The sequence below is a fragment of the Hylobates moloch genome, unplaced genomic scaffold, assembly GCF_009828535.3.
Source record: "Hylobates moloch isolate HMO894 unplaced genomic scaffold, HMol_V3 SCAFFOLD_23, whole genome shotgun sequence".
NCBI classification, from domain to species: Eukaryota; Metazoa; Chordata; class Mammalia; order Primates; family Hylobatidae; genus Hylobates; species Hylobates moloch.
The window spans coordinates 29,013,069-29,026,773 of NW_026652298.1; the positions used below are offsets into that span (position 1 = coordinate 29,013,069).

The 13,705-nt window shown below is 38.8% G+C and overlaps 1 protein-coding gene across 1 annotated transcript; it reads left to right on the top strand.

Moving 5' to 3' along the window:
• The first annotated feature begins 523 nt into the window (after nucleotides 1-523).
• LOC116462542 (unconventional prefoldin RPB5 interactor 1-like) lies at nucleotides 524-7,232 on the top strand. The gene is given in 3 exon segments (XM_032754110.2): nucleotides 524-789; nucleotides 791-2,578; nucleotides 7,099-7,232. Coding segments are annotated over 2 exon segments (1,476 nt in total). The 3' UTR covers nucleotides 2,001-2,578; nucleotides 7,099-7,232.
• The last annotated feature ends 6,473 nt before the right edge of the window (nucleotides 7,233-13,705 follow it).

Consider the following 13,705-nt stretch of genomic DNA (forward strand, 5'->3'; position numbering starts at 1 on the left):
ATGCAGTCTTGGGTACGTCTTTATTAGCAGTGTGAGAACAGATTAATACGCTAGAGTAAGACCTACATTTGGCCTACCCTAACGAAGCCTAAAAGAAAACCCAAATAAGATCTGCAGGAGAGATAGTTAGGAGGTGGAAGTTAGCTGAGTTAGAAAAATTTGATAAATAAATTCTAAATAAAATTTAAACAAGCAAAATGTAAAACCAAAGTTGCACAAAGTTCATGGTGATAAACCAGTAGTTGAACTGCCTTCTAAGATAAGAATTAACGCTCTTCAAAAAACTAGAATTCGTACCTGCAGGCGGCATACCGGACCCTGGCGGGTGGCTGGGGGGACGGCGGGGGGCGGGTCCCGAGGGCACGGCGTCGGCCAGAGCGGCGGGGAGGGGGGGCGGGGCACTGCCGGAAACCCGGTGGCCGGTTCAGGCCCCCTTAGCGCCCCGGTCATGGAGGCCCCCCCTCGCCCCCTTCGGCCTCGGCCTCGTCCCTGGCCCCGGCCCCGGTTCCTCAGCGCGCGCCGGATGTGGCGCGGCTGCGCGAGGAGCAGGAACAGGAAGAAGGTAGATAATGACTATAATGCCCTTCGAGAAAGACTCAGCACCTTGCCTGATAAATTGTCTTATAATATAATGGTACCATTTGGCCCTTTTGCCTTCATGACAGGAAAACTTGTCCATAGTAATGAAGTCACTGTTTTACTGGGGGACAACTGGTTTGCAAAGTGCTCAGCAAAGCAGGCCGTAGGTTTAGTTGAGCACCGGAAAGAACATGTAAGAAAAACAATAGATAAAAAAAGTGATGAAAAATTTTGAATCCAGAGTTGCATTCACGGAAGATTTGCAGAAAATGAGTGATACTGCAGGTGATATTGTTGACATAAGAGAAGAAATTAAATGTGACTTTGAATTTAAAGCAAAACACCGAATTGCTCATAAACCGCATTCCAAACCAAAAACTTCAGTTATTTTTGAAGCAGATATTGCAAATGATGTGAAATCCAAGGATTTGCTAGCTGATAAAGAACTGTGGGCTCGACTTGAAGAACTAGAGAGACAAGAAGAATTGCTGGGTGAACTTGATAGTAAGCCTGATACTGTGATTGCAAATGGAGAAGATACGACATCTTCTGAAGAGGAACAGGAAGAGCATAACACAAATGTGAATGCGATGCATCAAGTAACAGACTCTCATACTCCTTGTCATAAGGATGTTGCAAGTTCAGAACCATTCAGTGGTCAAGTGAATAGTCAGTTGAACTGTTCAGTGAATGGTTCCAATTCTTACCACAGTGATGATGGTGATGATGATGACGATGACGACGACAACGTTAAAGATGATGATGGTGATAATGACCATGAGGCTTTAGGGGTTGGAGATAATTCTATACCAACAATATATTTTTCTCATACTGTTGAGCCTAAGAGGGTCCGAATAAATACTGGAAAGAATACCACTTTAAAATTCAGTGAAAAGAAACAAGAAGCCAAACGTAAACGAAAGAACAGCACTGGCAGTGGCCACTCTGTCCAGGAGCTCCCGACCATCAGGACGCCTGCGGACATTGACAGAGCCTTTGTTGACGGTGGGAATGGAGAATATGTCCCTCGCAGATCCATCCTGAAGTCTCGAAGTAGAGAGAATAGTGTGTGTAGCGACACCGGTGAAAGCAATGCTGCTGAATTTGATGATAGGCGGGGAGTTTTGAGGAGTATCAGCTGCGAAGAAGCCACTTGCAGTGACACCAGTGAGAGCATTTTGGAAGAGGAACCACAAGAAAATCAACAAAAGAAACTTTTGCCCTTATCTGTACCTGAGGCTTTTTCTGGAACTGTTATAGAAAAAGAATTTGTATCACCTTCATTAACACCACACCCAGCCATTGCTCATCCTGCACTACCCACTATTCCAGAACGAAAGGAAGTTCTGTCGGAAGCATCAGAAGAAACTGGAAAGAGGGTTTCAAAGTTTAAAGCTGCCAGATTGCAACAGAAAAACTAGGCCCTGTCTAGGAAATGGGAACTTACATCCTAAAACCTAGTTGTTCATTTGTTTAGAATATCTATAGCAAAATAGGTTACATGTAGTTTGAAATAAGGTATCCTGAGTTACTTTGGCAACAAGTTATTTTACCCTTATCGGTGGTATTTGAAAAAATCAAAGTAACTGTCTGAATACTTTAATATTCAGCTTGTTTTGTTAATTCTCTGAATACTGTCAACACTCTAAGTTTGCCTTTATGATGCAGTGGCAGCATTTTGAATTACTTTTCAAAGAATACTGTTCATATGGATTGTTTTTGTGTTTCAAACTAAATACAGGCAGTTTTGTGCCAGCTGTGATATTGTGCATACCATATGGACCATTTTAAAGAAAATTTTAAAATTTCAAATAGATTCAACAATTACATTACTTGCTTTCACATTTTAAACGCACTTTAAAAAAATCTACTTCTCTTGTAGGTTTAGCAGCTAGTTGGCTATTCAAGAAACGTCGCCCCTCTGAATGTCATACTGTAATCTTTAAGGAAGAAAGCTACGTGAATTAATTGTACTCTATGGGAAAATTTCTTTGGAAAGGTATTTTCTAAAACTTTTTTTTCCAAGTAAAAACTTTATGAAACTTGGTCTCAAAAAAAAAAAAAACTAGAATTCAAATTCTTTATATTATTCACCATGTCCAGTATTCAATTAAAACCCAATAGTCATACAAAGAAACAGGAAAAAATGAACCATAGTCAAGAAAAATAAAGTCATTAATATAAACCAATCCTGAGCTGGTCCAAGCATGATGCTAAGCAGACAAAGATTTTCAAACAGTGATTATAAATATTCACAAATGATATTTAAAAAACTTAGAGGAAAATGTAATCTTAATGAGTGGATAGACAGGAAATCTCAGCACTTAAATAGAAACTGCAAGAAAAAATCAAATGAAAAGGCTAGAACTTAGAAGTATAGTAATGAAAAGTCCATTATCTGAAATTTAGAAACTCACTGGGCGAGCAAAAGAAACATTCAGTGACTTTAAAGACATATAATCGAGGCCGGGCGCGGTGGCTCACGCTTGTAATCCCAGCACTTTGGGAGGCCGAGGGGGGCGGATCACGACGTCAGGAGATCGAGACCACGGTGAAACCCCGTCTGTACTAAAAATACAAAAAAATTAGCCGGGCGTGGTGGCGGGCGCCTGTAGTCCCAGCTACTCGGAGAGGCTGAGGCAGGACCATGGCGTGAACCCGGGAGGCGGGGCTTGCAGTGAGCCGAGATCGCGCCACTGCACTCCAGCCTGGGTGACAGAGCGAGACTCCGTCTCAAAAAAAAAAGACATATAATCGAAAGTTATGCAACCTAAAGAACAAAATGAAAAAAGCTAAAAAAATGTAACAGAGTCCTAGGATCCTGTGGGACAATATCAAATGATCTGACATACATGTAGCTGAAGTCTCCAAAAGAGAAAAGAGTAATACTGAAGCAGAATATATATATATATATTTAAGAAGTAATAGCTAAACATTTCACAAAAATGTGATAAAGATATAACAGTAAGTTATAGTTTAAGAAACTCAGTAAATATAAATATAACCACACTCAGGAACTATGTAGTTAAACTGTAGAAAACAAAAGATAAAAAATCTTTAAAGTAGAAAAATAAAAACACACAAAATTCAAGAGAATAAATGTAAAAAATATTACTAACTTTTTGTCAGAAACGATAACAAAAAAATCTTGAATATGCTGAAGGAAAAAATAAAAGTTGGCAATCTAAAAGTCTATATACAGCAAAAATAGCCTTCAAAACTAAAGGTGAGATATAGGCATTTTTAAATAATTCATACCTGGAAGAATACATTACCAGCATGCGTGCATTAGAAGAAATGTAGAAGGATATTCTTCAAGCCAAAGAGAAATAATATCAGATAGAAACTTGAATGTACTCAAAAGAATGATGAGCACTGTAAATGGTAAATAAGTAATTTAATATAAAATATTATTTTCTTTTTCTCATAATGTTCTTAAATTATCAGAAAATTTAAGTTAACATCTCTTAACACTGACTGAATAAAAATAATAACATTGCAAAATGAAGTTTAAAACAAACATAGAAGTAAAATTATAAAACAAGTATATAAAGCTTCATAAGGGTGCTGGGTAATGAAATTATACTGTTGGAAGTATCACATTTATGAATAAAACATAAAGGATAAAGCAGAAACTAGGAAGGTGGGAGGTGGCACAGGTATGAAGGGAAAAAAATGGAAAAAGAAAGCAAAAATTGTACATTAATTGGTGTGAAATATAAAAAAGTACAATATGATTCCATATAAACTAATTGGTTTACAAAGAAGATATATTGATATACCTAGAACAATCACTGAAAACCTTAGAAAAAGTATGATTGAAAAATTAAGAGAAAATATAATAAATTGCTAAAAGACATTTAAATAACCCCAAGAAAGAAAGGAAAGAAAAAAAAAAAAACCAGAGGAATGAGAACAAAAACTGAAAATGGAAACAAAACAGAAAAATAGTTGACTTAAATACAATCAATTCAGTAATTCCATTAAATGTAAATGGACTACACCAAAATTAAAAGGAAGAAGTCATCATACTCTCTGAAGATGCACATTTTGAAATAAAAGTATACAGAAAGATTGAAATTAAAATATTGGAAAAAAGATATACTATGCAAACAGTAAGCCTAAGAAAGCATAAAAACGTATTAATAAGAAACCATATTAATAAAAACTATAGGAAGCCATGTTAACGTCAGATTTCATGACAAAGAATTTTAAAGAGGTAGAAAGAAACATCCATAATAATAAAAGTGACTTACTAGATGTATAACTTTGGGTAAGTTGTGCAATCGCTTTGTGTAGCATTAGTTTCTTCATCTTTCCCATCTCCGTCTTCATCTCTGGCTCATAGATATTCTTAAAAACGAGAATTAAGTTATATTGAATGAGAAAATGTAAATAATGTGACTAGCACAGTATCTACATGGCATATCAAAAGCAATTTTTAAAATAAAAAATAAAAAATTTAAAAAGTAGTGGCAAAAACCACAAAATTATTTTTGCATCAACCTAATATATTCTCTCATTTCTTTCGGTTGCCTTTTCACTGCTTGTTGCATCCTTTCCTGCACAGACTGGTTTTTATTTTGATGTAGTTCAACTTATCTACTTGTCACTTGTCTTTTGCTGTCATGAGGCTTTTCTCCTACGGTTTCTTCCAAGAGCTTTATAGTTACAATTCTTATGTTTAGATTCTTGATTCATTTTGAGTTAAAGGGTGGGTATGGTACAAGGAAAGGGTACAACCTCATTGCATGTAGACATCTAAGTCTCAATAAATTCTAAACAACTGAAATCTTATTAGGTATATACTCTCGTTACAACATAATTAAATAAGAAATAAATAACAGTTAGATATCTAGAACATTCTTGAGATGTGTGGATGATAAACAATATACTTCTAAATAATACACAAGTCAAAGAGGACTCAAAGACTTCTTAAAATATTTTGAACTAAGTGAAAATGAAAATACAACTTAGCAAAATTTGTGAGATTCAATGAAAGCAGTCCTTAGAGGGAAATCTATAATATTCGATGCACAAGTTTGAAAAGACATTAAAACAATAATAAAGGAATATTAGTAAAGAAATTAAATTTTCTATTAAAAATTTTTTCACAAGATGAAAAGCCAAGGTGATTTTATTGCTGAGTTCTATAAAACACTCACAGAAGAAATCATACTAACGGTAAGCTCTTTCAGAAAATAGAGAAGAGGGCTATACCTCCCATGTTTTACGAGGCCAGCATAATGCCACTATTTAAACTAGACGAAGACATTCTGAAATCAAAATTACACACCAAATGTACTCATGAACATACATGCAAATATTCTTAAAATATTACTACATCAAACTCATACATTTGACAATATATTATAATCACAAAAAATTAAAAGAAAATTGTAAAATATTGATAAGAAAGGAGAAAAATGTTTACATAGAAAGAAATCAGAAATATATTGACCTTAGACTTAATTGCTAAAACAATAAAGCAAAATCTGAAGTTCTAATAGAATATGGTGTTGAACTTTTATTTCTATATCCAGGCAAAATTGTCTATGTAGTGCAATCTCAATTATATTAAAATATGCATAGAAAAGATCTAAAAAGAAAAACACCCAATATTAATATAAATAACCTCATTATATAAGAGAAACATTGGAGAGTGAACATCTAACTCTTCAGTTACCACACTTGATCTTCACAGTAGCCCTGTGAGGTCTTTATTACCCAATCTCACGCAGCTGGTAGACGATAGAGCTGCACTCAAATGTCTTCTGAATAGAAGGAGGTTTGACCTCATACCATGTCATCAGTGAGGAATTTGGAGTTGATAGTGAGTGAAAGGTCTCCTGGACCAAATAATCATGGCCCCAACTCACAGTGGACCCAATGATTAGCGCTCTGGGCCACACTTCCAATGGATCTTGGGAATTTATGCTTGACAAAAGGACAATTGATTGAATTCTCAGCACTGGCTGAGGTCTTTCTGCTGCAGGGAATTAGTGAGTCCTCCCCGAAACATGTTTGATTTCACTGGATTTCCTCCAAAGGATGGCTATCATTGCTAAGTGGATTTTCCAGCTTTGAGGCAACATGAATGACTTTTTCAAGCACTCTGATTCCACCCAGAGTTGGCATGTCATGGAATTTGGGCCACTTGACATAATCAGGAGCTTTCTCTTCCCTCCTTCTTTCAGGGTCAGCCAGCAGTAATCTGGATCCCTTCTGTCTGCTCACATTATCTCTACCATGGGGAATTAACAACCACTTCACTGCACAGCTGCTAGAGGCTGGAATAATTAATTAAAACTTAAAATTAAACCATTTATAAGCCTTTGCGTCCGAAACTATAGGAGTGGGTAACCTCTTCGAGGCATTTCAACTGATTAGCAAGGGAAAGAAAATTTTTTTTCAAGAGTTGTATTAGCAATATAAAGTGCATTTCCTAAGTATATAGATATATATATAAGGAATCACACCATAAAAGCTGATGCTAAAGCAGAACAATCTTATGTATAGCAATTGGAAATTTACCCAGAGCATCAAAAAGGATTCATGTAAGGATACTGAGAGCCAGGACACCAAATTAAAAACATTGACGAATAAAGACAACCCAAGATGACGGCCTATCCATCTTCCCCTTTTATCTGGAGTGGTGCAATAAATGATGGACAGAAACACATATTTTTATGTTTTGATCTTATGAGCCTTCAAGTAAGAGGTAAGCAAGCCAGTGGCGTGTGTTATGGATACTTGTCTAGACAATATCTTACTTTTGACTAAGTGAGAAAACTGAATAGGTTAAATGATTTTTTTCAAGGTCACACAGTGAATGATTCTTTTCTAAAAACAACTACTTTAGAAGAGCCCAGATTCGCTTTCAACAGCAGTATTTTCAGTTCCTACCGACTCTCTGATGGCCCTGAGAGACTGTCCTATTGGAAAGTGCTTTCCGATTCCAGATACATGGGTAACCATGGACTTTGATAATTCATGAAAATCTTAGAGATTCTTAAGTTTCTGAGGTTTAGGAGAGAAAATGAACATTCACTGAAACTCTGCCCTGTGTCTGCTCCTGTGGCCTCTTTGTAAAAATACTCTTGTTGAATTTTCATTAATTTTCCTGTGCAACAGGCATTCCCATTTAACAGACAAAGAGTGATTCTAGCGAGTTGTATGAGTCCATTCTCAAGCTGCTGACTGATAAAGACATACCCAATACTGGGCAATTTTCAAAAGAAAGAGAGGTTTAATGGACTTACAGTTCCATGTGACTGGGGAGGCCTCACAATCACGGCAGAAGTCAAGGAGGAGCAAGTCACATCTTACATGGATGGCAGCAGGTAGAGAGAGAGCTTGTGCTGGGATATTCCCTCTTCTAAAACCATTGGATCTCATGAGACTTATTCACTATCAGGAGAACAGCACAGGAAAGACCTATCCCCATGATTCAATTACCTCCCACCAGGTTCTTCCCACAACATGTGGAAACTCAAGATGAAATTTGGGTGGGAACACAGCCAAACCATATCAGGGGTTAAGCAACTTGTCCACAGTCACAGATCTGAGATTTTGAAATGTCTCTATTAAGACATGTCACTGGGATGTCTTACCAGGAGCGTAGAATCTCTTTTTTGCATTGGTGTGAGGGGAATGTGCAGTTGAAAACTGGGTCCTTAATATTAATAATACTTCAGTAAGCTTTGTCCCACATGGAGGTTCACAGCTGATGACAGGTGAAGCCAGTGGAATGGGGTGAAACGTACCAATTCTGATGAATTAACTGGAGGCTTGGACACATCACTGCCACTGCTCCAATTCTGTGGCTTTGCAAGTTCAGGAAATGAGAGAGAAAGCAATAACCCCAGTTGTTCTGACAGTTTAACATCACAAATAAAAACAGAGAGAGAGAAAAAATATCAGTGAGTCAAGCAGTAAAGTCTAAGGGTTGCAGAGAATAAAAAAAATCTATTCCATATATGTATAGTTCTGATGGTAAACAATGGGATGGGGTAGATTGTAAAGAAGAAGAGAGAAAGATAACAGATTTTTCCCGAGGCGGAAGAAAAGGGGATTAATAACTGTTGTACATCTTCCAACTGCCAAGGTATTCTACCAGTATGCATATATTTCACTCAATCCTCACATAACTGGTATCAGCTGTTCTATAAATTTAGTATATAAATGTGGTGATATTTATTTTATTTTTCCAAGTAATCTTTTTAGTTCTTCACCTACAAGATTGGCCCTAACTCTGATAACCCTCTCTTAGGTCTCTTCATCAATTTTACTCACAAGAACTGATGTTCTAGGCTGGGTGCAGTGGCTCACACTTGTAATACCAGCACTTTCTGAGCCTGAGGTGGGAGGATGGTTTGAGTCCAGGAGTTCAAGACCAGCCTGGGTAACATAGCGAGACTCCATCTCTATTAAAAAAAAAAATTGTTTTTAAATAGAAAAAAGAACTGAGGTTTTATGCAGTCTACCTGTGGCAGAGGGGTGGAAGGGTCATTGTAGGGTCATTGTACAACTTCCACACTCGAACAAGAAAAGCAATGGCTTTGAAACTGTCGGTGACCACTATTGTTTCTTCCTACTTTATTGCTTTTATAAACAAATTTATTGAGCTCTATTTTACATATTATGAAAAGTGCCCATTTCAATTGTATGCTTCCATAATTTTTGGTAACATCACCAAGTGATGCAACCACCATCATAAATCAGTTTTAGAATATTTTCTCTCTCTTCTTTTTTTTTTTTTTTTTTTCGGAGTTCCTCTTATCGCCTAGGCTGTGGCACAATCGTGGCTCACTGCAATCTCTTCTTCCTGGGTTTAAGTGACTCTCCTGCCTCAGCCTCCGAAGTAGCTGGGATTACAGGTACCTGCCACCATGCCTGGCTAATTTTTGTATTTTTAGTAGAGGGGTTTCACCATGTTGGTCAGGCTGGTTTTGAACTCCTGACCTCAGGGTATCCACCCGCCTCAGCCTCCCAGAGTGCTGGGATTACAGGCATGAGCCACCACACCCAGCCTAGAACATTCTCACACACACACACCCCACAAGATCCCTCATCCTCATTTTGAGTTCATCACTATGCCCACCTCCAGCTCCAGGCAACCACTAATGTACTTTCTGTTTTTACCTTTTCCAGATATTTCATATACCTAGAATCATGCAATTTGGTGGTCTCTCTGTCTTTCTTTTCTTTTTCACTTTACGTAATATATTTGAGGTTCTTTCATGATGCTGTGTGTGTCAACAGTTTCTTTTTATGGTTGAAGAGTATCCCATGGTAGGGATATAGAACATTTTGTCAACCCCTTTACCACCGTCCACACCAACTTACACATGGATATTCATAACAGCACTGGTAATAATAACCTCAAGGTGAAAACAACCTGAGTGCTTTTTTAACTTGGTCTACATCTGTGGTTCTCAAGCCTGGCTACACATGATGATGTTGATTGAATGGGCTTGGGGGTGGAGCTCAGGACACTTATTTGTTTCCAAAGCTTTCCAAGTGATTGTACAAACCAGGGAACTGTTCTATGGAGTCCAACAGATAATGTTTGTTCCTCCTCTCTACACTGATGTTACAGTTCCCAGATCACCAGTGTGGTTCTTGGATTCCATTGCTTCTGCAATGAGCTTGGTCAAAGTTGCCCAAATGTGAGCTCCACATTATAGCATTTGATTTGGGTGTCAGACTTGGGATATATCCCTGCTACCCACTGAACCCCAAAGTCTTCCCCATATCCCTTCTCAGGGTCTGAGGTCAGTGGGCAGTACGCACACTTTCCTAAACTCTCAGAACCCAAGGAAATGGTACCACTTGATCTACTTCCCAAGTCAGACTCTAGACCTAACTCCCTCTCTGGGAGATGCTACCTTCCACGGCTCAAAACTTATTTCTTCTTAAAGGGAGACTTATCATGTGATTCCCAGATGCTAACCACTATAATTCTAATCAGAGTCTACTTTTATGACTCCAAGGTGCTCTACCCCTCCCCATTTCCTGTTTATTGTACATATATCTTGATTAATAAGACAGAAAAATCATATTTAGTGACAGCTGTGTTACAACCTGCACAATCATTTCCTCATGTAATTGTATAATTATCTTTATTTTCAGACGTTGATCTTCAGCTAGGTTAATTGGACAAGGTCATACAACAAATAATTGTAGATCCGGCATTGCAACCAAAGTCTTCTTGTTCTCCAAAGCTGGTACACTTTCGACTACAATTTGCTGGCTTCTCTCCACTTCACTTCTCTGCAGAGCAAGGATTTCCACATTTCCTTTAAAATGCAATTTAATTGTAAATACATTCTTGCAAAGCGCATTCTATCTCCCTCATTTTCTCTTTTCCTTCCTCACTCTCCTAAGAGCAAGTCATTAGGAGGGTACATTCTGTGTCCAAGTCTGCTTTGCCTTGTACAAAAGATCTCCTTTCAAAATTCCAGTGGAGGTGCCCAGAAGAGTTGCAATGATGTCCTTAACTGCCCCTCACCCCCAACTCCTGCTCTTGTTGGGTCTGTAGAATTCTACAGGCTTTGAGCAACATATCAGCCCAATGCTTCGAAGTCCTACTCCTTGTCTCAGCCAGGTTGCAGCCTGCTGACCCTCACCATCAGGGGAAATGTAAATAAAGACAAACTGCAGTTTCCATCAAATAAACAGTTGGATTCTGTTGGAGTCCGGTGAGCAAGGCAGGGCATTGCTCCATGTAAGCCCTTATCAGAGCCCAGCAAACATTTCCTCCCAATGTGGTTGGTTTTAAATGTTCTGTGGCAGGTAGAGTAATTATAATTGGGTCAGGCTCTCTGGGTCTCATTCTAATGCCCTTGAACAAAAACTCACTTTTGGCAAATGTCAGCCTTGCTGGTGGGGAACTTTCAAGAGGCCAAGTTTCACCAAATCTGTGGTGATTGCAAGAGCATGGATTTTGCTCCAGACCTTGGATCAAATTCCAGATCCCCTATGTATAAGATAGATGGCCTTGGGCAAGTTATATCACCTCTCTGAGGCACAGATTCCCACCTACCTCTACAGCCTTACTGTAGCCACTGCCTCCTATATTCGTTCTCTTTATCCATACCACCTCTAGTATATCACCCAGGACCTTAGCATATACTGTCTCCTCTGCCTAGAACACTCTCAGAACAATATAGCTGAAAGGCACTATTTTTGTTTACCTCCTTTATTTGTTAGATGAGAAAACCTAGGTACAGGAAAGGGAAGTGGCTTTTCCAAGCTCACCACTGAATTAATAGCAGAAAAGTCGGCTTGGCAGAGGCTCACTGGCTCACTGTTAAGACCACAGAGGGGAAGATAGATGGCAATGGGAGCACGGGAAGCCCCATCTAGGAAGTGTTTTCTGTTTGTGATCACCAGAAGGCTGGGTATCCCTGGAAATATGGAGGAGGATTTATTCCTGTATGTCACCCATAGGGGAAGTATTGCTTTGCCCATTTTACATATGTAGAAAGTAAGGCTCAGAGAGGTTGAGTAGCATTTCCAATGTACACAGCTGGTGACTGACTGAACTGGGATTTAATCCACGGCTCTCTGCCTTCAAAGCCATGCTATATCATCTAAAAGGATGTATATGTGCCACAAAAGCCCTACAATGTTTTGCTTTCAAACACTGACAAGCTTATTCCTCTCTCAAAGATCAGATAAAGTTTACCACCTCCTGAAATGCTTCCTTGACTCCTCTTTCTGAGCAGACCCTCCCCTCTATCTTCTGCACATGTTACTTCATATGTAGCACAAGCAAGCTCTCTTAACTACGTGTTATTGTTATTTTTTTTTTATCTGGATGTCTCCACCATTTGATCACTGCTTGTTGAGGACTGAGACCCTGAATTAACTGCCACATCTGTTTGCCGCACATGATAAAGCTGTACATATAACTGGTAATAGGTAAGTGGGTATAACTGGTATCATGTGTCCAACTGGACACATAATATGTACTCAGCAAATAACTTGCTAAATGTGTCATGAAGCTAGTGGTGGTTTTCTCCAAGAATTGCTTTTTATTCTGGATGCACGTCGATTTTTTTTAATGAAAGGATCTACAGGATTAATATGAAGACATTTTAGCTCATTAGGAAAGAAAAATCACAAGAAATTGTGCCCACTACACTAAAAAAGGAAAATACACTCACATTGAGGATGAGAACAAGACCATTAACCCTACAGAGAGAGGCTCCTTCATTTTTTCCTCTACACAGGGAACATGATGCGCTGCTAAGTCTTGCACAACATGAATTTCTCAAAGGGACATTTTGTTTGTTTGTTTTTTTCTGAGACCGAGTTTTGCTTTTGTCACCCAGGATGGAGTGCAATGGCATGATCTCAGCCCACTGCAACCTCCGCCTCCCAGTTTCAAGCAATTCTCCTGCCTCAACCTCCCAAGGAGCTGGGATTACAGGTGTGTGCCACCACGACCAGCTAATTTTTATATTTTTTGGAAAGTCGGGGTTTCACCATGTTGTTCAGGTTGGTGTCAAACTCCTGACCTCCAGTGATCTGCTCTCCTTGGCCTCCTAAAGTGCTGAGATTACAGGCATGAGCCAGAGAAAATTTTTTATTCAACATAAGGCATGATTTATTCATCTCAGCCTCCCAAACATCTCCCTGGCCTCCACTTTTACCTCCAGTGTCTATCACAAAAACATTGATTTCATCCCAATAGAACTGAGAGTTTCAGGAGAGGAGCTGATGGGTGGGGTAGTAAGGGATGTGAGGTCCTAGAAGTGCCCTCATGAATTTGTGTAGCAGTTGCATCCAGCAGCATCTTTCCTGGTCTTAAGCCCTTTGAGCCACTTTCTCCTGTTAATGCTTTCCTGGAGGAATCCTTTGGCCGTAAGTATCCTATTAGTCACAGAAATGTCTATTACAATAGAATAGTGCCAGGTGCTGAGCCAAAAAATACCTGAGAAATAAGAAAAGAACCCCCTCTCAGGCAATGTACAAATACCTAGCCCAAATCTCACAGCCACCCTGCAGGATCCTATTAGTTCAATTTTACAGAAATGTAAGCACTATTCCCTGGGACACTGAGAAGATGGAGCACAGAATAGATTCAGGTTGGTCTGACTCACTACTAATGGCTTAT